Genomic DNA, 27,975 nt, shown 5'->3' with positions numbered 1-27,975 from the left:
AGCCTTATGCATTTGGAACGACGTAGTAATTGATAGAATTTAGAATTTTTGAATGAACTAGGCCCATGTCTTTAAGAAACATCTTTTACATGCTGAAAAGGGGGGAAAAAAAACATTTACTTACAAGTACTTATTAATTTATTTACACATTTTAAAATACACAAATACAGTGGCAATACAAATGAGGAAAGAAATCTTCCAGGGAAGGAAGATTTCCATATTTCCACCTGATACAGCACAGTGTGATGCAGAAGGACTGGCCAAACAGTCGCGTGTAGAATGAACCAGAAAATGAAATTGAGAAATCCATAATAGCTCGATCCCCGACAAAGTGTACTTGTGCCTACATTTAAACACCACCAGTACTGGAGCGGCTGTTTCTGTGAGACCACCAGTGGAGAGAAAGAATTACTAACTTATCAAATCTAGAATGGAACAAATCCCTTGCACCTCTCTAAGCACTAGCCTTTTCCCCATACTCACAATACACACACACACACACAGACAGACAGTGGCTATGAAAAATGGTACATTGCCATCACTAGAAACATCCTATATACATGACAACAGAATTGAAGAGTTCCACCACTAGCCAACCCACCCCCCACCCCATCCCACGACTACAGAAAAAGCCCACGCTCTACTATGCTGGGTGATACGGACAGGCAGCTCGCCCTCCACGTCCTGTGACTTATAGCACCAGTAAGTCAAGGAACCACACTTCTGAAACAAGGGAAAGGTAGTACTAAAAGCACTGGTAATACTCAGTAAATAAAGCTAAAGAAAAACAAAACCTTGCATCTCAATTGTTAAAAGTGTCAGTCAAAAGAAAATCAAAAACAAATCTTCCATGGCTTAAATGATGGCTGGTGTATTCTCAATGAGACAAGCTGGGCTCAGGACATCCTTTTCCAAATCCAAAAACACAAATGTTAAAAGAAAACATGCCCGCTTTTCTCAACATATGCCCCAAGTTGTTCATATCTATACCCTCGGGTCAGAAAAAAGAAGCCCTTTTCACATTCGACTTCCTGCTTTAAATGTCTGTCAAGAGTCTTGACCCAACCACGTGTGCCTGCGATACTGTAAAAGCTTAGTTCAGGGGGGTTAAAAGAAACAAACATCAACATTAATAACTCTACAATACAGGCATTTCACAGCTTTTGAGAAACCAAAGAAAAGCATAAGGGAATGCAATAAAAAAATCAATGAGCAAAAAACATGAGTTGATAAAGAGGGCCAGGTTGGTTGGTGCAACAAAAACTAAAAATCAATTGGTGATACTGTGGGTATGACTACTTGAACCTTTGCTGTATGCTTCTCCGCCTGGCCTTCCACATGATAAACTACAATAAAATGACATAAAAAGGACACTGCCTTCATCCTGCCACATGAACGAACAGGCTTTCAAACTTTCTATTTAATTCTGCACATTTCATTAAGCTTAACGCCGTTAAACTAACAAAAAGAGAAAAAGATTCACCTGCAAAAGACTGTAGCCAGTGTGAAATCAATTTAATCTCGGTTATACATAAACAAAAAGACAAAAATAAAAGATTACGGTATGCAAAATGTCAATGGCTATCAGTACAGCTGCATTTCAAAGCTGTGTAAAAGTAATTTTTTGCAACAGGAGAGGGTGCATCACGCTATGAGAGCCACTGTACATGGCTTGGTTTGTGAAGAGGCCCTTGGACGGCAGGACGGCCCTCTCCTCCTGATTTGTGTCAGAGGGCCGAAGGCAGTATTTGCGGAGAATCACACCCCGCCCCGCCCTGTCCCGTCCCTCCCATCTTGCCAGCAATTGTCTGGCAAAAAGTGAAGTTAACAAGCACAAATGTTGTGCCCATGTGTCTGGAGTAGTGTAGGTAAGGAAATGTGTGTGTGGTGTGTGTGGGAAAAAAAAGAAAAGAAAACCAAGATCTGTCCATCTCTGGAGTTTGCGTGACTCTCAAGTGTGTTTAATTGCATTGAGAGGAAAGAGGAAATGAAGTCTCGTTTCAATTTGATTTGCTGAGGTTGATTTCACATGGTTAGAGGCTGCTGGAGATGTCCTAGTGCAGATCAGGGTCGTGGTTGGTCTGCTCTTGAGGCGTGTGGAGGGTCTCATCGAGGTACGGCAGACTGCAGGCCACTTGGGGTGACACGAGAGAGAGCCTGGCGTGGGGAGGAGAGGAGAGACAGACACATTAGTTTCTGAATGCCGCATGATAGAAATACAAACTGTTGCTGAGAGCATCTCAGAAGTTTCCTGAGTGTTTTTAAAAGGCCAATTCACACTGCACTGATAGACAGACTAACGGTCCCTGCACACAGAGTCCGAAATTCTCATCCGAAACTTTCACGTGTTAAAAAACAAACAAAAAAAGACCTGTGTCCAACATGTTTACACATTGCTTCTGAAACATTCGTCCGTCACCATAATTAAACTTTCGGTGTTTTTCGCATCTGTAGCAAGCATTTTGAGAGATGTTTTTACAAAGGTGTGCAAGGTCTCGGTGCATAAATTTTTTTAGGTTGACTCAGTGTCCAAGGAATGTGAATTAACAGACATTTCAAGACACAACAAACACAGAATCAACACGTTTAATCGGCGAAAACAAGTGCTGACCCATGTCAGAACACATGATCAGACAAAACCTAATGAATGCGTCTTGTTGCCATTTGTCGGTGCACTGTGAATTTGCTTTAACAGTGCAATTTTAGTTTGGCTACGTTCAAGCAGTCAGTATCTTGGAGTGATAACTGCTAGGCGTGACTCTTTAAAAGATGAAATGCAGGAGCGGATAAGATGATTATGTCTTTACAGACATCGCCAAATTCTATTGCTTCACAAATGCTTGCATAACACCTGTAACCTCAGCAACAAATAATGATCACAAATAAACATTGAATTCAATCACATATACTACAGTTTAAAAATATGGGGTGTGACTATTTTATTTAATTTTTTTATAAAATAATTTTCAAGGTATTAAAAAAAGCATCAAAAACACACACAAAAAAACTGAACTGTTAAATATTTTGTTAAATTTTAAAATAAAATACTGTTAAATATTTTGTTAAACATTAAGCATCTTAATGACACTAAACTTGTAAGTGTACTTCATGTCAATAATGTGACAACGGTCAACTTGTTTAAATGGTTCTATTCATATAATATATCAATATGCTCTCTTATTTCACTATTGATTAATGAAGATTTATGACTGTCCATATTTAAGACTGGTTACAGCGTGTCAGTTTTTTTTAAATGAACTGTGATTAATGAATCATATTTAACACTCCAAACAGGACTGACAACCATATTATTCTGCTGTGTGAACATAGCCATTGTTCCCCTATTCCCATGAATCAGCTCAGTTTGACTGTGTCATGGAAATACCAATGAAAAAAGTATAAGCTCTAAGTCTCAGGTGATCCAGCCACAGGCAGACAGCACTCAAAACATGTAAACAAGGAAAGAAACACTGTGATCCGATCACTGCAAGCACATTACAAGGTGGTCACAAACAAGTGACCACATTGCATGTGTGAACACAAATTCATCTTAATTTATTGAAAACTCAAAGGACCACCTATTTACCTGTCAGTCAGCCACAGGACTAAAATACATTTTTAAAATGCTGAGAGTTATGTACAACTTCAAAGTGAAACCAAAGTGCATTTATATAAACATGCACAAGTGTTTTGGCTCAACCAAGACAGATCATAATACCAGGTATAAACAGTCAGTTCAGTTCTCAGAAAGACCATTTTCAGATTCATGATGTCATTCCATAAGGTAAGTCATTAGCAGCCCGGGTCAACTTCTCTGAACTATACACTTCTTACTAGTAATGCACCAAAAGGTGTTTTTTTGTTTTGTTTTTTTTTACAACAAAACACTGACAACAAAATAGTTTCAGTTGAGCTGAAAATGAAAAATTATTTTTATTTAATAATCAATTCATCAACCAACCAATCAAGTTTAATAAAAAAAAAATTTCTTATAAAAACTGAGTTACATAAACATTTGAAGTGCACATCCAGCAGATTTTATATCAACTTTCCAATGATATAATTGTGACTTCCAATTCGGTGTTCAAATACAAACATTTAAATGGTGGCTGTAATAACTTTTTTTATTACAGATTTATTCCAAAATATGTTAATTAAGATAGATTAAATTCATATGCAATATACTGCATATTATTAGCATAATGAATATTGTGATTTTTTTGGGTTCTAGCTAACTAATGAGCTATGGACATGAAATGGCTTTCCTGATGTAAATAAAAGCTGTTTTTATTGAAGTTTTTCACAGTTGATTGAGAAATTAAAATTAAACAACCCACCAAAAGACTGAAACACCTTTTTCCAAATATTTTTGGTGCAAAACTAGTTCTTACAGGGTGGTAACTCTTTGTGCCTGCATGCTTTGAGTCTTAAATATTTTAAGTGGTCCTGGGGCTGTCCTCTGAGCTCCCCCATGGCCTGCCACAGCAGAGGGCATATGGCATGAGAGGGGGAACAAGGTTTATTACACCAAACACAAAGGAGAGGAAAAACCAAAACAATGCATGCTGTATTATTGGTTTCCACTCAGGGACACAAATGGCGGGTTATTTCAAGATTGGAGGATGGGCGCCAGCTTCCGATGCACAATAAAATCTGAGGTGATTAATTACTAGGTGGGGATGCATTTTTCATGATCCTCCCATCAAAGGCAAGGCAGTGCTGGGGGGCCCACGAGGGCTCTAGGGCCAATCATGTGACGGCTGCTCTCAGAAGGGAGGGGGTGAATCCATCTCTGACATTACAGAGGGAACAAAAGAGCTGCAGAGGTGAGCCGTTCAGCAAATCAGAGACTACCAGTAAACAATTCATTCAGGGCAGAAACAATAATAAAGGAACTTAATGGAGGTTTTCTGTAAACTGAGGCCATAAGCAGCAGGTTTACACTTAAACAACTAAAAGCAAAAAGGCTTAGTGTAAAGTGTAAAGCTGCATTGATTAAGGTTGCACAGCAGCACAAAGCGGGTGATCACACTGCATGCCAAGAGAAATCCAAAACCAAGCACTGGGGGTTAAAAGATTGAGACAGAAAGAGGCATCCACACCCAGGAGACTAGAGGTTATGGATACATCACAAAGTAGAGTGTAGACACACACACTCACAAGCAGAGGGCGATGCACCGCACACAATCAAGAGCTCTCTGCTGCACGGCATTTGGGCTTCCTCTCAGCTTCAGCGACTGATTTTGAATTAGCTCTCCAACACTAGATTAAGCTTACCAATTATTGGGTTCTCTAAATACATGTAAGAGTACACAGTGATTGTGTGTAGGCTGCTAGGACAGCTGTGACAGATGGTCTGGATGGCATACGTGACATGGGAGCACTACTTTTTTTTTTGCACTAAATGAATGCAGAGTGGGCGTTGTGTTTACAACTCTTGATCTGATCAAACCCAAGCACTGGGATATGGAGATATGTCAGCCAGAAATTCACGTGACTGAAAGGAATAGCATAAATTGCATCCTCAAACCCACCAAGGGTTGAAATTATGCTTTAAACTGTTTTTATGGCAGGGAAATATTTCTGGAGACTAATGCTTTAGCACAATTTTGAGTAAAAATAAGCAAAAGCCCAACCGTCAGCTTAGAGGATAACAGTACTGTACTGTCCATCTGTGAGTAACGCATCGCATCATCTGGTGTTATGAATTACTTTCTGTGCAAAGATTAAAAATACCATCCGAGTCATTAGAGTGGAGCGTGAGGTCATAAACTGCTAACAAGGATGAAGCTGGAATAAAGTATGCAAGTATCCAGTGCTATGAATACTGGTGGTTTTATTATAGCCTTGAATACAAATTCAAATGAAATTTTCCCATTCATTTTCTCCATAGATTAAAAAAAAAAGAAAAAAAGTCTTCAATAAGGAGCCATAATACAAAGCATTTAGCCAGCTTTGAGATTAATTTTAAGGAAGGGTGTAACGATACAGATTCGTACAAAAAAAAAAAAAAAAAAATTCCGATACGAGTGTTCTGGTTCAGCATGCATGTGTACCAAAAAATGCAGTGCTGTTTTTACCACTGCACGTGTGGAACGCGTGTGTGTGTGTGTGGAACATAATCGAAACTGAGTTTCCCCCCAGGATAGGAAAGTACCGGTTATATCAATACATTTTGACACTGTGAACACATCTCAAATATAACGCATAACACGGTGATCTGCAGTGAGCTTATGCAAGTTGTCCAAAACATGCTTATATTAACTGCTTCAAACTATCTCAACATGTCACTTCAAAAACAATTTTTTTATTTAATTTTAAGGAACTCTGATTTGAAAGAATAAATGCTTATATGAAAAATGAAAATTCAGTCATTACCTCATGTAGTTCCAAACCCAAATTAAGGTATTTTTGATGAAATCAAAGAGCTTTCTGACCCTGCATAGACAGCAATGCAATTAACATGTTCAAGTCCCAGAAAGGTAGTAAGGACATCAAATTTAAAAGTAAAATAGTCCATGTGACAGTGGTTCAACATTAATATTATGAAGCTACAGATATACATTTTATGCAGAAAGAAAACAAAAATAATGACTTTATTCAACAATTTCCTCCATGTCAGTAGAGTCACAAGAGTCCGTGGTACTTAGATTGCTGTCTATGGAGGGTCAGAAAGCACTCAGATTTCATTAAAACATGAGGGTGAGTAATTAATGACAGAATTTCATTTTTTTGGGTGAACTTTTAATATCAGTTATGAATAAGCAAACTACAATCTCAGGAAAGACTACCCAAAAAAAATAACAAATGAAATGTAACAATAACACCACTGAGTCAGGTATGAAAAAATATTTTTGGAAGGCAATGAAGTTGATGTCTTACTTTCACTGAAACTGCTTTTGTACAGAAACTAGCTTGAAACTTCAGACAGACCGCTGGGCGCTAATCTTCAACAATGTTTGCATAAGATTCTTTTAGAGAACCTCAGAGCTGATTGTAGATTTGTGTCTCTATGGAGAAAATGTATGGTTTTTACATCTGGAGCCCGACTGTTGCACTCTGTTCGAATAACACCATATTGCTTTTCAATTGAACACTTCAGGAGCCTTTGCTAAACATCTGACTGCTTTATCTGAATTACAGTTAATATGAAGAATGAAGTTGTGAAGTCTCTTCATTCTGTGTGGTGAGATGTGCTGCGTAACAGCCGTACAGCAGTGATGTGGGACAGGGAGTCTATTAATCAAATGAAGGGAAGTGGAGGTAGTCCAGGTATTAAAAAGAAATAAAAAAGACACCCAGCTGACACTCACCCAATGCTGTCTCTCATACCAGAACATGGTGAGCATCTACTTGCCGTGTTGATCATAGGGAATGCTATTCTGAAGTGGGTGGGTGGAGGGGGAAACATTTATTTGTGGTGAAAAAAACAACAACAACAATGTGGTAAACACCTCAAAAATGCGGATCTGAACAGAAGCGTTAAAAGCAAATATTCAAATCCCCAGAGGCTCTCTGGACAGAATTATGACTGTGGGCAGCATTCCAGGAATGTGGCACGTTCTGAAAAGATCTCTACGCAAATAAGATCCAAATTATGTGGCAGTGGTTGCACAATACAGGGCTCAACAATAAGGATGGACCAGGGCCAACGCTTGCATTTCAACTATCCTTCCATTTATAAGTTATGTAAAGCAAATGTCACATCTTAGTGAAGTTTGAACAATGCTGTTTGCTAATTAAACTCGTGTAAATATGTTAGCAATGCACTGTTACATAGCTGGCTGAAAGCAACAGAGAGAGAGTGATTTGTGCTAGTCTTGAAAGAGACATTTACGTAGGCTTTAAAAAAAAAAAAAAAAAGTTTTGCACCACATTCCATCATTTTCCAGCAAAAATGCTTTTTTTAGGTTTGTTTAATGCTTTTTATCAGTAAAAATGTGTTACATGTAAAACTGGAAAAATCATTAAAAAAAAAAATTAACTGGATTAAGAGGGGGGGAAATCTTATTGTTGAGTCCAACAAGAATAATAATTAATTTTAAAAAAATCATTCTATTCTAATAGAAACATGTCTGTTTCCTAATAGGTTATTTACCAGGGTAAAAAGACCAGTTTATTTACTTTTTCGAACATTTATTCACATACTGTCAATTTCACTCATGCACACATTTAAAGATCAGCTTTACAGCATGTGTAGCCCAAAAACACCTCTGAGAGCAGAGTGCTTGTATAATGGCATGCCAAAAGCTCTGTAGACCGTGACATGGGCTCCATAACATGCCAGGCCACGGCATACAAAAAGCTCCATCGAAACACTCTTTCAGGGCTATCACTTTCTATCATCTTTTCCTGTGTGTCTCTCTGCTGGAAAACAACTGAGGAGGAGTTTGTTTATAAAGTCTTTCTAACCAACGTGATCTATTTTGTGGTCAGACTTGACTGGAAATAAAGAACTAAGAGCAGTGGAGCTGGGGCCACAGACTAACAATGCTGCCAAACACACAGGCGACAGTGGGATGAGTATTTCATGTCATAACGTTGGTACCTGTGATGTGGACATGCGTGAGGTGTCCTGTCGACCAGTTAGATCAGAGGAGGAAATGTTGACAGGGGCTCCACGGTGCAATCTCATACTGACCTTCCTGTCTCGCTCCATTCCTGGCAAAAAGACAAAGGAAGGAAGACACGTGTCATCGAAAGCATGGAAAATGAAGGAAAAAAGGACACTGGCACCACACATTGGGTTGTGTCCACCTAAACAAAAATCCTGCAGTTTTCCAACGTCTGAACCACAAAGTAATTACACCAAACTGGAAAAACTGCATTGAGCTGTGGGCCCCACAGAGAATAAACATTATTTGAATAATACTGGGACTCCAGTAGAGGTGACATATGGTGGGGGTTTATGAGTCTGTGCGCTCGACTCCTTGAGGACATACACTTCAAGACCAGTGCAGGGTCACTGTTAAAGTGTCTTTCTTGTAGAAATATCTGTGTGAACCTCTGCCCTTTGACAAGGCAAACGCTAGTAAATTTAAGTCATGTCTAGCAAACATCCTGCTGAGCATAGTAGCTTGCAACCCTTTAACCACTTCCTGTCAGCTAAGACGACAACAAATGGCAGGAAAGAAAGAAGCTGATGAATACAAATCGGTCTTGATCTGAAGCAGTGGAGAGAAAGAAAACCCTTGTGTAATCTTGCAAATCAAAATAATCCTTATGCAAAAACAAAAAAAGTTCTTCAGCTGTTTACTTGAGTTAAAAAACAAGCACCTACAGGCAGCAGAGGAAGTCTTACCTGTGTGTGAGGTTGGCGTGAGGGGTGTGGGAGGTGCTACCTCTTGGGTTCCTCTGGGTCTACCTGAGCTGGAAGGCATCATGCCACGGGCCGCAGGATTCCGCCCATGTCGCAGTCTTTCCTCTCGATCCCTCCGCTCTCTCTCAGGATCCTCTGCCGCTCTGTTTGCACCCTGAACAGCACAACACATTAGAAATGGAGCACGAAGGCTTTAATAGACCACAATAAAAACCAACAACAATTTTAAGAAATACAGCATGCATGCAAAGACAACCCATGTGTCACTCACAAATTTGAGCATATTCCAGTCAAACACGTAGTCGTATGAAAAGCCTTGTCTGTGGAAAAGGTTCCTGAAGAGCTGTCTCAGGTAAGAGTAGTCGGGCTTGTCGTCAAAGCGAAGGGAGCGGCAAAAGTTGAGGTATGTGGCAAACTCCGCTGGAATCAAACAAAAGGCACATGCAATGAAATTAAGTTTGTGTGGCCTTTAGTCACTTTGGTCGTATTTAAAGTCATCAACACAACTGTTCAAAAGTTTGGAGTTGGTAAGAGTTTTTGATGGTTTTAAAAGAAGTCTCATATGCTCACTAAGGCTGCATTTATTTGGTCAAAAAGACAGTAAAAAAGTATTATAATTATAAAAGAAATAGTGATAACTGATATATTCGATTGAATGGTCCGATCAAATGCTCTCTTCTACCACCTGCCTCTAACTAGTAAGCAGCATTGGTGTGATATAATATAACTTAAGCCTATTGGTTACTTAAAAACACCTTCTTTATAAGCAGAAGCTTACATGGGTATCCTTTGCACAGGACTTCAATAGGAGTGGACATCTTTTTCTCGCTGATTCGCTCATACTTCTGTCTCTTTGTGGCAGCCTTCAGACCCTGCCATGGCAAGGAGCCCAGGTTGAAGTACATGAGCACATAGCCAAGAGACTCCAAGTCATCTCGTCTGGATTGCTCTGTGAAAGAAAACACAGATGATAAACACTGTGTGTCATTTCAATCGCCAGACTATAAGACGTGAAGTGGCTTAATCGTAAATGTTCGGGTGATGACAGGTCAGGTCTGAAAGTACTGGAGGTTTTAATATATGTCAGTGTACCTATGCCCAAGTGGGTGTTGATGGAAGCGTAGCGAGCAGTGCCAGTCAAGTTTTTGTTCTCGCGATAAGGGATGTGCTGGTGGGTGCGAGCATCTCTGTACTTCTTGGCCAGGCCAAAGTCAATGATGTAAACAAGGTTGCCCTTCTTCCCCAGGCCCATAAGGAAGTTGTCGGGCTTGACGTCTCTGTGGATGAAGTTCTTGGAGTGAATGTACTCGATACGGCTGATCTGAGGACAGAACAGAAGACAGGTTCAGCAGGTCGAATGACTGAATGAGAAACTATGTGTATGCAAACCTAACACACCAGTCCAAATAAAGCAATGAGGGCTTGATAACCACTGAACAAGCAGTCCTTTCACATTATGCCTCCTTTCACAAAGCCTCTTGGCACTTAATACTCAGTCAAACACAAGTGAAAAAGAACAAACAAAACAGCTAAAAGGATGACAGTAAAGCTTGTCATTTCATCTGAACACCACATTATCCCATTTCAGGTGTCCTATAATAATAGACAGGTAGGGCTGAGAGGACAAAGGTTACAGTGATCATGTCTACCAGCATTACCATCTGATCAGCCAGCAGAAGAACAGTCTTTAGGCTGAACTTGCGAGAACAGAAGTTGAAGAGATCCTCCAAACTGGGTCCCAGCAGCTCCATTACCATCACATTGTAATCTCCCTCTGCTCCACACCATTTGATTGTTGGGATACCGACTGTAAGAGAAACAATTACCATTAGTACAGATGACTTTTTCTTGTAAAAAGGCAATTCGGATTTTATAAAGGAAATGTTTGCCAACTAAAAGGATCTTGAAAATTTTAATGACAGAATAGAGAAGAAAGTCTGACTAATACGTATTTGTATCTTTGAAGGACTGACTGACAGAAACTGAACGTGAGCTACACTATAATAGGTGGGGGGTTGGGAGCCCGTTTGTTTCGGTAGGGCAGTGATGGGATAAAACCCAAGCAGGGCTTCATCTTAAATAAACCAGCAGTCCTGGTTGGTCACCCTCAGAAAGGGCTTGAACTCATCAGCCATGAACCATAAACCATCTCTAACATGACCTTGAAGTGATGCAGGAAAAGATATTGGCCGTCAGGGAAAGACAGCTGATACCCAATTAGATCACTTTAAGGGCTTTTTCCTGCCCCCTCTTACCATTCAGGCACACGTGAACCAGGAAAGGCAGCTGTCACAACAATATAACGTAATCTGAATTTGTACTGATACAATGGATGTTAAATAATACACATAATCCTCCACAAAGAAGACTCTTATGTGATACAATTAAAGCTACCAGCTTCAATAAAATGCTCATTTATATTGGTAATGTGCAAATAAATGTGCATTGTTTCTCACTTTGAAATTTTAAATGAGATGGGAATACATTTTTTTATGTAACTTTACAAAAATATTGCATTAAATTACAGTAAAACCTGTTAACCGTTTAAAGTTACCATACACAATATAAAAATGTAAATGGTTTAACATGCCATAATTTTACTGTACAATATGGTTTTTGCAGGCAAGTACTATGAATTACTGTAATAATTTATGTAGAAAAATGTTTGGTTCTCCTTATTTTCGAGTGATATATATTAGCACATTTACATTTTCTGTTAATGATTATTGTTTATTTTTTTTTTTTATGTGTGGGGTGTTACACTGTTACACGTTCGATCTTTGTGTGTTTGAATATTCAGTTCTGGCCATGTTTTATAGACAGGCCACTTATGATTAACCAATTAATCATGTGGCTTTCTAGTTCCCCACCCATCATGGTGGTTATTATCAGTACCCTTTATCCCAAATAGCAGATTTCAGAAGATTTCATATCTCGAAATCAAATGATTTATGAATTGTACGTATGCAAGTAGAATACATGGGCACCAATATACCTTACAGTAACACCTGAACCCATCACCCTGCTTTTATTCACTTTTTGAAGCATCGCATCAGAATTGAGTGATTGTAATACTGAATTTCGAAAAAAAAAAATCCCTTAATTCTCAAAAAAATTTTTACACTCACTTGAGGTGGTTTTTGACTTGTGCGAAAAAGGGTTAATGTGAATAATGGGAGAAAATATGTTCCTCCAAGCACATCAAAAAAGCAATGTGACTCTGCGCTATGGGACGGTAAATCCTGACCAACCAAAGTCAAAGTATTTCTGTATTGCAGAATTGCCTCACAGAACTGCCGCCGAAAGCATTGGCAGCGTTTATTGTGTTTTTGTCTGCTCATTCTGAGCTGCAAGTAATGTGTTATGTATGATAATTATTATATTCAGTAGTTTCTCCTACTTTTCTTAGTGATGTGCAGTGCCAGTTTATCAGGAAAAGGAGATTTTGTTATCTTTGAATCGTTGGATGGAAACCGTGCTTGCTCGCAAATGTTTTGCACAATATTCCAATTTTGCGAATAAGTTAAATTCGCAACTTTGGATGGAAGTTTTTTTTTTTTTGCTTTTTTTTTTTTACAGTAAATTCCTGGTATCCACACCTGCCCTTTTTACCCAATGTAAATGTATTGTCATATTACAGTATAAAGAATGATTTTAGTCAAGCCTAAGCTTTTGTTTTGCGATATTTCAGGGATTATCAAGGAGAGGAAGAGACAGAGAGTTCAGCAGAGTTCTGGTAGGCCACAGATCTCTCGGCAGCTGCTGTCGTGTCTACGGCCATGTGCACCCTGAGCCTGGCCGATGCCTCCAACAACACAGAGCTTTTGCTATTCAGCACTTTCCAGAAAACATCCTCCAGGTCAGCTATTCCTGCGCAAACTCAGGAGGTTAAATATATCTCCTGGTCTGAGCTGTCCAGCACGCCTTTCCATTCTCACATCAGGAAAACTCTGACATGGTCTATATTAATCAGAATTAAAATAGAAAAATGTCAAGCCTTGTGCTTCTCCATGTATGGACTCGAAAAAGACCACAACTGTGCTGCTAAAACATGCAGAAATAATAACATACAAAAAGAAATGGCATAAAAGGATCTCTTCCTACAGTCAACATGCATGCACATATACATGCAGGTACCCGCACCTTTCTCAATATAAAGTTATCAGTGCGTATGCCTGTTCATGCTGTGCTAAATAAGGTTGCAAGTGGTGCAAGAAACCCAGTTAGGAGATGGAATGTACAGTGCTGGCCCCTCCCCCCCCCCGAAACCCACTCCCCTCCGCACGCACCATCTGGCCCGAGGTCCATGTGATCATAGAGAGCACAAGCGCTGAGAGGGAGGCTCACTCACAATGTCGGACTGTCAAGGCACGGATGCCATCACAACGTTTGGCCACCATGGAGAAAACGTCATGCATGCTCAGTCATGCTGGGAGAGAGCAGACAGACTAGAGCGTGTTTTAAAGTGAATGCCACAGACGACACACTTTTGCTGCAGGGATCATAAAACACCCCAGACAGGACTATCATACATCATGACATGGGGCCGATGGGGGGACGCATCCTCAGGCACCTCATGTATATTCATAAACCATCCCTATACATTACAACAGAACCAAAATTACAACAAAAACGATTCATGGTGGTGGTGACAGATCGCTGTGAGTAGTTTGAGATCTGATAATGCCACTCTCATTGGAGAAGGATGTGTTGACTCACTGACTGATGAAGCGAGGGGAACTGGTCACGATTGGTTTGCCGCCCACTGTTGCTACAGTATTCTGTAACACACTCTAAGAAATTAAGATCCTGTGAACTACACCTTACCTCCAGAGGACCCTCTTACTCAGGAGCTCATCAAAAGTACAACATTAAGCCAACATAAAATGGTCATAATTTATAGAGGCTTTTAGAGGCTAATACTACTAACCAGGGATCAACAGGAAGAACATCCAGTAGTTCCTGTTTTAAATTCCCACTGGCCCCAGCACAAAATAACCCATATTTATCTACACTATAATGTTCAAAGGTTTTGAGTTAGTAAGATTTTTTTGGGGTAATATATAAAATTTTCAAATAAATACAGCTGTTTGGAACTTTCTATGCTGGAAAGAACAGTACCACGGTTTCCACAAATTATTAAGCAGCACAACTGTGTTCAGGGTTTATAAGAAGAAAAAATTGGCACCAAATCAGCATATTATAATGATTCCTGAAGTATGTGTGACACTAAAGACTGGAGTAATGGCTGCTGATAATTCAACTTTGCTCGCAGAGGAATAACTAACATTTTAAAATATAGAAATCAAAAATAGAAGTTTATTTATATATAACAAAATACCAACCCCAAACCTTTGAATGGCTGTGTGTATTTTTATATTTCTATAATGTTAAGCTCTGCTTTTAAAATTTCACAATATGATTAAAAAATGGTACGCTATTAAACAGCCTTTCAATACCTAGCAATATTCAGTTTAAATATTACCCCCCCCCAAAAAAAACAACAACTAATAATGTAAATATCAATTTAACACCCAACTGTTCATATTAAATATAGTTAATATTATACAGGCTCTTATGTATGTGACAGCTGTGTGATGTGTATATGTGTGACTCATGGTTCTGCGTTAATGGATAGAGACCACAAGGAGCTATTGACTGACCGCCTCCTTGCATCATCTTGTAGATCTTGCTCTCGATGTGCAGCTGTGGGTGCTTCGTTTTCACACATTCTAGCTTGATGGCTACTTCTTCCCCCACGGAGATGTCTGTGCCTGGAAAATCAGAAAAGAGTGGAGACAGAAGTCAGTAAATCTATATATAACCAAAAGAAAAAAGCGAAAAATGGATAGTGGGTGGAAAAACAACCAAATTACTTGATGTGTCTAAAGTAGATAGCTTTAACAAAAAAAATCTGCTCACGTACCCATGACGTATAATACACAAGCATTAGAACAATAAATCCACTCAACTAGAGAGGCTTTGCATTGTCTAAATACTCCTAGCTTCCAGTGCATTATTGGGACACAATTAATATAACTAAAAAATAATGAATTTGCAGGCCTACTATGATAAAAAAAAAAAAAAATCCACATATCTAAGGTTGACTCATGCATGTAGCTTTCCAGCATGAGGGAGTGGGAACAATTATCTACACGGACTGCTATACCTTCTTTCCGGCCCACCATCTGCCTCACCTCCACATCCTGAGCAGAGGATGCTGAAAATCATCCACGGTCATCTGCTGTAACAGACTCCCAGTGAAACATAAGGAGAACGACAAGACTGTGGCATTCCCAGGAACTAGGCTATGCGTGTGTGTTATGCCTGAGGGATGTGACATGAAAGACAGGATGAATGAGCAGGTTTAAAAAAAACAATAGCGGTTAAACGGATCATAGTTGATCTGTACGGACCAAGCCCCACGGTTCAGCACGCATGTGATCCATGGATTAATTGCTAAATTTAACCAAAATAGAGTGTAAGTTTATCACTTGTTCGTATTTACACAAGCAAGCGAATTTTAAACAATTTCAGAGAGAAAAGGTGAGAGGAAACTTAATTCATTTCTCGCGTGCTGTTCTCTACATGCACAACCGCAGGCGGCGTGCGAATACCAAACTGAATCCTCTTCTGAATCCACTGAACAAAATTCATAAAGTTATGTCTCAAATGAACGAAAACAGCTGAGAAAGAAATCCGATGTGATAAATCTGTCTTAAAGGGACAGCGGCCTATAAATACTGCAGCTGTGATAAAAATCTATATTTAATTTATACAGTGAACACTGCTGTGTTATTTTCCCTAATTATTATTTTATTTGTTCTTATTTTTATCGGCTGTTCAAATGTTCTTAGTTAATCTAGTAGTATTTGCGGTGGTCTCAAAGAAGTACTTCACTTCAAGTAATAAATGGGAAGCAAGTTAAATTTAATTATTTTTCTTTTCTTGCTGTAGATAGCTGTGAAGCCATTATGCCGGACATAAATTGGCATCAGCTTATTGAAAGGGTGGTGGTGGGTATAACATCAACATGTTTGATGATAAAACTCACTGTAAAATGCCCCTCCACAATAGACAAGAGTGAATATGACATATGATACTCAACTCCGAAGTGACTTCCAGTAACATGAATCATATAGTAACATTTATCAGAATGGTAAGAACTACTGTTAACACATTTTGGTACCAAGAAAAAAAAAAAAAAATGTATAGCAAGCATATCACAGGATACAAGAACAGAATACATGCAGAAACTACAACTAACAACTTTTCAAGTGTGAAAACACAGTGCAAGTAAAAGCAAATACCGCACACATCAGATCCTGTTGGTGCCTGTGCCAGGACGTTTCTCTAGAACTCGTTTAGTAAATATGGTTTAAATGTTGGATGCGCAAGCGGTTTATTTTTACAGGTTAAACAAGTGCTATACCAGGACCATGCCGCAGTGGACCTGGATCCGGTACACTCCTGTTGAAACTCATCATGTATATATTTCCAGCCACTGCGCTTCCTAAATTACCATGATCTATTTCCATTTTAAAAAGACACTCCAAGAGGCACAAGCAGTACCAGCTTCATAGGACACACTCTACAAAGCCATCACTTGTCATGGCTTTTGGAAATAGGCAAGCCATCTAAACAGGCCAACTGCTTATATGGGCCCATACGATACGACTCTGGTGATTGTGACCCTTTTCGATCACATCTGTAGTGGTTTTCCCACAGTCCCAAAGTCCCTAAAACCTTAAACTCATCCTGGGAGTACTGCCGCGTGAAGAGTGGTATAACAATCAATAATTGTCAATTAGGGCTCCCCTCAACTAAAGATTTTTCTGGTCGACTAGTAGTCATTTATTTTAAGCATTAGTTGACAAATTACACATTTATTAATAAACATTTAAATCATTATAATGAGACTTTAATTGCCTACATAGCCTATAAGTGCTCAAGTAAATATATAAAGCCTGCCACAGCACACCGCAGAAGTAATGATTATGAATGTGTCAGGAGAAGGAGGCTGTAAGGAGGCAGTAAGAAAGCTGCAAATAACATTTTCATTATTTATTCTTTGTTTTCGGTTTAATAGATTAATTCAGCGACATGGACTCGTAATCTCCGCAGTAGTGGATGCGCCTTGAATGCATGTTTCATACGCATTACATATATTTGTGTTCCATTTGAATTGGTTTATTTTAAAGTAGACATTTCGCTCTCTATAGATGTTTTTCTATCTTTAAGTATACACGGAGATTCACGCTCAAGTTCACAGAGACCGAGACGGCAGATATTGCATCCTGTTTGCTTTCATTATTTTACAAAAGCATAAGTTTTGTTGTTATTATGAATGCACACAAATAAACGCAGAATTTTTATAGATTCAAGAGATGTATTATTTGTATCTGTATGACCAAAAACCATATTTTAGGAGTGAGCGCACCAGCGCCTCCATCTGTTACGTAGTGACTGACTTTGAGGCAATCGTGAATGTGAACAGTTTATGGAGCTAAATGCTAAAGACCCTCTAAAAAAAGCCTAGCGATGCCCATGCTTCTTGTGTATATTTCGGAGGACTGGGACAAATATTTCAATCGAGGCAGCAAAATTTGGCACTGAAATCTGCATTCTGATTCGGTTCATACTGGTTCTATAGGTACCAACCCTAGTAACTAAACAACTAAAACAGTTTTGGTTGATCAAGCCTCTTCTGGTCAGTCGACTATTACGGGGCAGCCCTACTTTCAATACTATAGTGCTCTTCAACACTGCTCCTGAAAATAAAATGAGCTGGCCAAAGCTGCTAATGCATGAGCTGGCCAACACAATTAGCTTAATAAAGCTACACATTACAGATGATCAAATATACATGATGGGTCAATAAAATGTATGGATGAGCAACAGCTCTCACAGACGGAAAGCTAAAAAGAGGCACACTATCACAAATATTAATGTACCGCAAGTCTGCTACTTTGATACATAGAACATCCTTAATACAAAACTGTGGGTGAACAGATTGTGCTGCTTTTGCAAATTTACAGTATGTGAGAATTGTTCTGTTCTCATGAAATCTACTGTAAGAGAGTAGGGTTATACTTCTGCCTTATTTGACTATAGAAAGATTTTGGTAAACCAACAGCTTGTTGGGACCAAAATTAATACTTTCAAGTTCTCTTTTTTTTTTTGGAAGCGGACAACTAAATGGTTGACAAACTAGGTGTTAACCTAAAAGCTTTGATTCTGGGCTTTACAATGCATTAAGGCAACCCCTGTTTTGTTAATCATCACAACAGGAATCAGTGACAAATAATTTGGTAGACATTCTCACCTAAAAGAACACAAGCATGTCTGTTTCAATTGCAAAACAATAGTGAGGATCTGTATGCAAAAAAAACACTCAAACACATTTGTATCTTTGTATCTATCCTTACAGTCAAGAAGAGCTAGACAACATGGCAAGACATGGGAAAAGAAAAAGACAAATGATCCTGATGAAAAAAAAACATTTAACATGTTGACTGACTTGGCTAACAAAACTGTCATCTGTTTCTTTGTCTGTTTAGATTAGGTTAGGTCTTGCCCAAATATACCATAACAAACATTTAAAACATTTGTGAAGCTGCCGTAAAACTGAAACAGTGACAGATCTTTGCTTTCATAATGTGATAGTGTAACGGATTATCAGAAATTAAAATGTCAAGCAGGGACTTGGTTCTATGCATAAGTTATAGGGCTGTCACTTTTGTGAAAAAAATAATTTTTGATTTAAGACATGAGTGTTCATTGAATCGATTGTAAAATCGATTTTCCATGTCTAAAAAAAAAGACGGAAAAAATATATATGCAGAGGGGACGGGTGCCATAAAAAAAACATCACAACAGGCTTCAACCCGGCTGAATTTATGATTTAGGCAATTAAAAAATCTCCAAGATTATTTTAAATAATGATTCAATCCATTCCAAACAACTTTTATTTCATTTAAATTTGAACAATGACAACAATTAAAAAATGTTTTATCAACCCTAGTATATTGTATACATCACCAGACCACAAGTCAAGGCATCACAAGTTTCCTAAAGAGGTACATTGACACAATTCTTCATGTAACCTCAAACATTCACCACCTCCACTTATTGGGATAGTTCACCAAAAAAAGAAAATTAGCTGTTTATCTGTTTACCCCCAGGGAATCCAAGATGTAGGTGACTTTGTAACATCGGAAGAGCACAAACAAAGATTTTTAACTCAAACCGTTGCAGTCTTATAATCGCAGTCAATGGGCTCCACTGTTTTGAGAGTTAAAAAACAAACAAACAGACAAAACTAAATTAAACCATGCGCTTGTGACAATACACTGAGGTCTTAAGATATAAAACGATCGGTCTGTGCAAGAAACTGAACAGTATTTGTATATAAGTGTATGCCACATTACTGTCTGTTTCTATGTGCCAGGGGCATCTACTAACATACATCTATGTCTACTATGCCAGAGCAAGTACATGCATCACACGCAGGATGTTGCTGGAAATTGGAATATTTTAAAGGTTCCTGCCAGGATTTACTGCTGTTTGTCAGTGTGCACAGCTACTCTCATCAGCCACATTTCCATTTAATTGAACCAAGTCCACTGTTGGGGATGGTGAGATTTTCCCGTCACACACGAGTGAGACCAGGCTGCAGAGCTCCAATTGTCCTGCCTTTTTTAGCCTCGCAGTACGAGTACATAGTACATACACAAGAAAAGAGAAACAGCAACACATCAGATACATTAGAGGCATATTACTACAATTAACATGAGCAAAGCCTAGACACCTGATCAGGCTTATTACAAGAAGTCCTAGCTAAGCCCATGCAAACAAACAAGGATCCATTCAACCATTTTCCATATCAGCCTAATCCAAGTCGCTTGTTTTATTTGTCACAGTCAAGACTAAGGTGAGTGGTACGTTTTATATTGTGCATTTCTCTGTAAAATATCTCCCCTTGATCTTTTGGCATTTCATGCCTCTATGAATGTGTTACACCACCACTACTGCTGAATATCAAAGACTGCAAAGATATGTACAGTGGAATTTGATTTGCCTGGGCACATTCAGCAGAGAGAATGTTCTTCTTCCCCTATACTGACAGCACAGGGAACATGTTCAGACACATTCACTCAATACATCAGTAAACACTACAGTGGCCCATCCTTAACACAGCTGTCTACTTGCACATGGTTCAACAGCGAATGACACAAATGACTTCAACGCCCTTGGTTACTTTTCATTCACTGCTGAATATCAATCATGGTTTTGGACTCTTTAGCCTTCTCTTTTCATCTGCTTGAATATCTGGTTCCTTCATAACACACTCTGCTAATTTCTTCCCCTTTAAGATAAAAGTGCAATATTTTTTCTGGGGACGCCTTCCATGATGTAAACTTGTAGATCAATAAATGTCAGTCATCACCCCAACTGCAGGCAGCTGGCATATTTCTCAACCCCCACCCCACACACCAGGCCCAGGGCCCTCCAGAGGGATTGGGGGTTCGGCCTGAGCCTGTCTGGAGAACAAATTGGTTGCACTCATCTCATTCATGTGCATATGCTCAAATTCATTTTGCGTGACCACAAGGTTGTTAGTTTGTGCAGTGCAGAGACAGATGGATACTTGTGTTGCAATGTTGAGATTCAATTCATTAGTGAGAGATCTGCTAAATAAGCATCTCTGGTAAATGAGAGAGCAGCATGTTAAAGCAGTGTGGGTATAATACCTGTTCAGCAACACAGTAAGAAGACATTTATGACAACACTGGGTGTTAAACAACACTCAAAGAGCATGTGGACAAAGTGTTCTACAGGGTGGAAAACCTAGTAACGAATTTGAACCAATTGCAACAAGTCAATTAGTTTTATGCTATGCCCGATAACCGACAAATGGCTAAAATTATTATTATTTTATACTATTTTGTCTAAATAAGCAAAAAACACAACTAAAATTACAAATCAATCATTGAAATGCATACAATATTAGATGACAGCAAAGCTAATCTACGGCTACATCCACACGAAGTCAGAGCCTTCTCTATCCTAACCTTTTTTTTTTTCTCTTCTCAAGAAATAACTGCATCCACACGCAACAAAACTGACACAAAATGATGTAGTATACATGCCAGACCAGTGTGGCGCTGTAATTCTGCCACAGAAATGCACTAAAAATGGAGAAAACGCGATTTTCATGCACATCTCATCAGTAAAGACGCTCCTTTAATTAGAAGTATTATCTCCAGCACGTGTGTTCAGATCAGGTGCCCCCCCAGTGCTTCTCAAAACTAGTCCAAAACTAATCGTGATTCCAGGAGGTTCCCAGATTTAAAAAAAAAAATGCTTTCCGGGGTTAAAATATACGTTTTTTTTTTGGCATGGTTGTCTTGTTAAAATTCGCATTTTAGGGGCTAAATATCATGTTATTGGTATTGGGGTTGCTTTGAACCGCGGACATAAAAAACAACAGCAGACTTGGCAACACTGGTTCAGGTGGAGCTGCAGTTACTACAGAGCCGTAGTCTACCGACAACTAACACAAAATCGCTTTCAAAATCGACAAAGAATCGCCTCCGATTTTAAAATCGATTTTGTGTAGATTGTCAGTGAATTACGGCTCGGTGTAGTAAATACCAACCAGTGTTGCCAAGTCTGTGGTAAGTTTTTCATGTCCGCGGGTCGAAGCTACAATACCAATAACATGATATTTAGCCCCTAAAATGTGAAGTTTACCAAGGGAACCATGCCATAAAACTTAAATTTTAACCCCGGAAAGCAATTTTTATCTGGGACCCTCCTGGAAACGCGATTGGGCTACTTTTGGACTAGTTTTGAGAAGCAACTGGGCAGGATTTGTTGTGAAAACTTGGCAACCCTGATCTGAAAACACGTGCTGGAGATAATACTTCTAATTAAAAGAGCGTCTTTACTGATGAGATGTGCATGAAAATCGCATTCGATTTTTTGCACAGCCCTAACGCATTATACAAACAAACATGGAACAATACATTTATTAATCGGTGTTAATGTTATTTAATGAAAAGACAATTGTTCAGTGTTTGTTCTTGTTTTTGTTTCTGTTATGTGTCGTAGCAGTGTCTGACTAGGGGCAAGATGTGGACTGATAAAATCATTTTTACAGAAAATATACAGATTCACTGTCCACACAAAAATGAAATGAAATCAGTAAAAACTGAACTGTTATTGTGAATTATTACTACATTTTAAAATTCATTTTATAAATATAATTTAAAACAATTTATTCCTGTGACATCAAAGCTGAATTTTCAGCATCTTTACCCCAGTTTTCAGTGTGACATGATCCTTCAGAAATCCTTATAATGTGCTGATTTACTGATCAATAAACATTTCTTACTGTCATCAGTGTTGAAGTTGTGCTGCTGCTTTATTATTATTCTTTTTTTTTTATCTAGTTTTTTGTATTCTAGTTGTTGTATTCTTTAAAAAATATTGTTTAAAAAAGGCGTTTATTTGACTTTTTGTAATATTATAAACATCAGTCAGACATCACCAACCCTTAACTTTTGAGCGGTGTATTTTGAATAGTGTAATGCTCAATTCCCATATTTACACAAATAAATATTCAAAAAAGAAAATTCCGATACAGTTCCAAAACGCGATATAGAAGTTGTTGTTTACTGAAGACAGTGGAAAAACATTGTGGCACTGAGCCACTAAAAACGCTCTGAGCTGCATGATTTAACAAGCCACAAAACATGTTTTCATGAGAGCTCTGCGAGTAGCTATTTCCCCATCTCTGGTTCACACAGACAGGCTGGGTTTGTACTTTTTAAGAGGCTTGGTAAAGAGACCATGTGTTGTTGATCAGGTCAGTCTGGCCTCCATCAGCCGCAGCTGGAGTTTGTCAGGCCCTGCCTCCTCAGGTGTCGGGATATTGGGAGTCTTTGCATAAGCCCCTAGTGAGTACCATTTCCAGTACACCAGCTGAATCACCACTGTTGCATAACAACATTTAGGCACTTGGTAATTCACACACTTGGATTCTATGTTGACCATTAATTCCACAGCGACGTGTATAAGATGTGTAACCTAACTCTAAAGTGCACTGATTGTGCCATCCTGTAAACGGCCAAACAAAAATCCTTCTTCCTACTTGGTCCGCAAACTTCAATGGACTTTTGCAAAAAAACAAAATTTCACAAGAACTTAATAGGCAACTTAACCATTCAGATTTAGGATCTTGCTCTGGAACTAGTGGTTGTTTTTTAAGCCGTTTCTGGAGAGTAGTACAGAGAGGAGGCGGTGAGCATTTCTCCACCAAAGTACTTCAGAGAACATTTCTTAATCAACAACTCTGGCCAGCGATGAGATCATAGCACACAACTCCAACTGCAAAACGAAAACCAAGGAGTTTAGCAAGAGCACAAAGCCCATCAAACCACAAGACACCATATGCATCCCATATTGCAATGCAAAAACTTTGCATCACAATCCAATCCATAAAGGCCGGCGCAGGAGGCTTCAAAAGAAACTAAGCACAGAACCATATATATAATAACTTTATTGTGATAACATAAGACCTTACCACAAAGGTACATTAAAAGGCAGCTGCCTATTACAATACTAGTTACCTCAGGCCCCAAAAACCAATGACGAAAGCTAATATTATGTCACCAGTTCTTTTCACAAGACCATGTGGAAGTTAAGTTGAAACTTGCACGCGAAGGGAACTTGCCAACTTGTTCAAGTTGAGCATAACAGACCTTTCATAGAGGTTCTTATAATTAAAGATCTCTAGCAACATGTAGAAACAACTCAGAAGTTGCACACAGCGTGCGATACCAATGCTATCTGTTTACTTGTGAAAAACTATTTTCAACTTCCTCTTCTGTCAGACCTGCAAGACCTGACAAATCAGTGAGATAACAAAAATACCGTACACATACAGTGTGGCAGAGTCTTTAAAAGGAGGGGGGGGGGGGGGGTTGGCAAGTTGACTTACACCTTGATATAGAAAATATTAGATGTTTAAGACACAAACACTTTGTCTTTGAAAGGATATACCAGGTCAGGACATTGCCATTACAATAACACCTTTCAAATGTGAGACTCCTACAGCACACATAACCAATTATGAACATAATGACACATGATTACTGACAGTTCAGCAAACTAAATGTACAACAGTGTTTTTAGAAAAGGCAAAGCTGAATTACGATCTGGGACTTACAGTTTCTTCACTGTTTGTTTTATAGTAAGAGTACAAATGTAACTTATATATACAGCAGTTTTGTAGGCTCTTGACAATATCATTTCTAATACTGTCTGGTCAATAAAGCATAACCGGTTAGGCTGGACCGCCTGTTTCTGTATTTTCACTCAAGAAAAGCCTCATATCACGTAATATTCGTAACAATATTTGTTTACACAGAAACACGGGACTAATGCCGGTAAACTGTCGTGTTAAACCAGCTTTTAAACTAGCGCTGGTTAGTGGGGGTTTTCGACACTGAATCAGACTCTCGAGAGCAGCTGACTGAGGGTCACTGGGAAGCCATTTGAGGTTTCAAAACAAAATATGGTGAGCACCATTATCAAACTGACAGATGAACAACTAGACAACGACTTACCCAAATAAATGTCACCAAAGGATCCAGAGCCAATTTTCCGTCCCAGTCTGTATCGGTTTCCTACTCGCAGCTCCATGATAAACGGATAAATAACAAAGCTAGCGACGAAGCTAGCTTCAACGGGAGTCGTTTAAAATTATATATGCTCGGCGAGTTTAATAAAAGCAGCGAAACCCCGTTCTTTGTTGTCCGTCTGTTCTTCCGTCTCTCCCAGCCTGAATCCCCCTTACACAGCCTGCTAGCTTGCTAACTCCCTTCACAGCAGCTACCCAGTTTTCACCAGTCGTTTTCTAACATTCCGAATCGGGGAATATCAAAATATTAGGCTTAATAAAAAGAGTAAAGTGTGAACTTTATGCTCTAGTAAATTTCACCCTGAAAAAAGTCTGTTTAAGAAAGGATGAAGGCGGATTTTGAGAGCGACTCCCTCCTGATCCCGCTGTCCCTGGACCTACCATCGACTCTCTGTGTATCTACAACAGACGCAGCGATCCAGCCGGCCGCCGTGACGTCACGTCCCCTAGCAACAGCGCTGGAAAATCTCGGGGTTGAGACAACAAACCGTCTGCTGCGATCGGTCGAGATTCAGAGACATCCGTAGCCGGAGCTCCATCAATGTGTAAAGACTGTTTATTTACAAGTTAGTGAAGTGTTTTATTAGCCATGTTCCCACTGATAAACCCGGACAATGCACGGGGATGTAAATGATTGTGTTTAAATAAACATTTAAGCTACGTGACCCTGCTGGACCACAACACCAGTCGTAAGGGTCCGTTTTGTTGTGCCGTTTTTGTGTGTCATCTGAAAGCTGAATAAATAAGCTTTCCATCGGTGTGTGGTTTGTTAAGATAGGAAAATATTTAACTTGGATACAAATATTTGAAAATCTGAAAAAAAAATCTAAATATTGAGAAAAATGTCTTTAAAGTTGTCCAAATGAAGTCCTTAGGCATGGAAATTACTAATCAAAAAATAAGTTTTGATATATTTATGCTAGCAAATCTTCATGGAACATTATCTTTACTTTATATCCTAATGATTTTTGGCATAAAATAAAAAGTTGATCATTTTGACCCAATGCAATGTATTGTTGGCCATTGCTAGAAATATAACCGTGATACTTCTGACTGGTTTTGTGCTCCAGGGTCACATATATATAGGTCAGCTAAATAAGTCATTGCTGAATAAGATTTATTGTTTGTCTATTGTAGTCTATTTAGTTCAACAGTGAAATGACCAAGTGTACATCTGTGGGTGTTCACTGGGTGTGTTTGTGATGATGTGTCAGGAAGATAACTCACAAAACCAGTTTGTGAAGTCGAAACTTATTTTAAACACATAGTTGACATATTTTCCACCTTTATGTAATCAAATGGAAATAGATTTAAGATGAAGATAATAGTTGCACAGTAGTTTCTGGAAGGAATTGTAAAATAAACCCAATATTGATTGGGTTTAAAGGGGTTTATAATACTTAGTTTATTTATTACAGTAGACTTGCCTATGGGCATGTGCATTATTAAAAAAGCCCTTTCTAATCATCTAGAATTCACTTGAGTTACACAAGCAAAGCATTTGATTTGCAAAGATTATTCTGAAAGTTATGGAGAGAGTTGTCCAAGGCCATAGACTAAAACATTAGTAATAACATTTATTATCAAAGAAAGCATGCAGTCTGAATATATTCACAACATTACTTGATTATTTACAGCAAATTATCACCTAAAAAGGTAACAATAACATAAAGCAGAAAGGAAGTGGAAAGAGACAATGATTACGGGAACTTATGCAGATAATGACTGATTGGTGCACATTTGTGCCTGCTGATCTAAGAACTATTTTTACTGCAATTGCATGTATTTAAATTGCAGATACTGCTTAATAGCCTTTTAAAAGTTCAAATGTAAGCTTCATTTAATTCATATTTAATGAAGTCATGTTTAAAGATGCAGCTGTACAGTGTTACATGATTCAGTAAACTCTCCTAATGTTTTAGGTGAAAGAACAATACATTTATTACCAAAACAAATGTTAACACATAAGAAAAAAAGTCTTTGCATGTATGTTTTGGAAAACTACTCTTGAGCCTCTTTTCTGAAACATGGTCATTTTAATCTGATAACACCCGCAGGAGCTGATGTTGTATTCAGTGGAGCATGATTGGTCCGAGCAGAGGCAATGCTCGAGGCTGTATAGGTGAGAGTCACGTGACTGAATTACTCAGCTTTCCGTTGCATGTGCTCGGTCACGTTGAGAGCAATGCGCCAGGAAAGTGTGTGAACGCCCACTCGAACAGCCACAGCAGATTTCCACAGCTCTAGCATCAACAGACTGTACTAGTGCAGCGATAAACAACACAAGATCTAAACAGAGGAAACAAATACATTCACCACAAAGAGTTGACAAAACGGGAACGTTCTTCTGTAGATTCTGGCTTAACTGGTACTTTATGGGAAGTGTTTTCACCAGTGCTCTGTCAACACAAATGTCATGAAACAACTGCATGCATTGATTCTATTAATAATAAAGAGAAGATTCAAGAAAACATACCACAGGCATTCTACATCAATGGGCAAGCTTGAAAACAACACATCTCAAAGTGTTTCTTATGATGCAATGCAATGATGTATTCAATCAATTTGATGTATTTAACAATACATGGTTTAATTGTATAAAAAAAATTATCTGAAAACTGTATATTAGAAAAATAAAAAAAGTACATTTAAAAAAATAAAAAATTGATTGAACATTGCTGAACATTATCATTCAATAATATTTAATGTATTTTAGAATTACTTTCGCTTTATTCTTTTATTAGTTAATGAACGTGTACAACTGGGACCTTCAATTTTAGTTCATGTTTTTTTCATCCCACATTATGTGGACACAATATCCCACAAAGATGGCAATATCCAAAATTCTTGGATCTTAAAATGCCAGCAGCTTTTGTGAGGGGTAGGGTTAGGTTAAGGGGATGGAAAATACAGTTTGTACACTATTAACCCCAATAGGACTATGAAC

The 27,975-nt window shown here is 38.6% G+C and overlaps 1 protein-coding gene across 2 annotated transcripts; it reads right to left on the bottom strand.

Moving 5' to 3' along the window:
- Positions 1–115: 115 nt before the first annotated feature.
- On the bottom strand, positions 116–25,441 carry LOC127952119 (casein kinase I). Of its 2 annotated transcripts, XM_052550416.1 has the most exons (10): positions 24,955–25,441; positions 14,983–15,093; positions 10,978–11,126; positions 10,412–10,640; positions 10,098–10,268; positions 9,591–9,739; positions 9,302–9,473; positions 8,549–8,661; positions 7,314–7,382; positions 116–2,157 (listed from the first exon to the last, which is right to left on the bottom strand). In XM_052550416.1, the coding sequence occupies exons 1-9, from the start codon at positions 25,028–25,030 to the stop codon at positions 7,350–7,352; spliced, it is 1,203 nt and encodes a 400-aa protein (XP_052406376.1). In that variant the 5' UTR covers positions 25,031–25,441; the 3' UTR covers positions 116–2,157; positions 7,314–7,349. The 2 variants fall into 2 exon arrangements, with proteins under 2 accessions (XP_052406376.1, XP_052406375.1); XM_052550415.1 differs by lacking the exon at positions 7,314–7,382 and having other exon boundaries at positions 24,955–25,439.
- Positions 25,442–27,975: the final 2,534 nt, after the last annotated feature.

This window comes from Carassius gibelio, chromosome B3, assembly GCF_023724105.1.
Source record: "Carassius gibelio isolate Cgi1373 ecotype wild population from Czech Republic chromosome B3, carGib1.2-hapl.c, whole genome shotgun sequence".
Taxonomy (NCBI): Eukaryota; Metazoa; Chordata; class Actinopteri; order Cypriniformes; family Cyprinidae; genus Carassius; species Carassius gibelio.
Note: the sequence above shows the minus strand (reverse complement) of the source record. Positions and strands in the feature narration are given on the sequence as shown.

Excerpts from the sequence above, each read along its gene's own strand:
- LOC127952119 (XM_052550415.1), bottom strand. The coding sequence starts at position 25,030 with ATGGAGCTGCGAGTAGGAAACCGATACAGACTGGGACGGAAAATTGGC. Across the intron at positions 11,127-14,982 it reads CAAGATGATGCAAGGAGGCG|TCGGTATCCCAACAATCAAA; the intron begins GTCAGTCAATAG and ends TTTCTCTTACAG. Across the intron at positions 2,158-8,548 it reads CACGCATGTCCACATCACAG|GCTCTCTCTCGTGTCACCCC; the intron begins GTACCAACGTTA and ends TCCCCACGCCAG.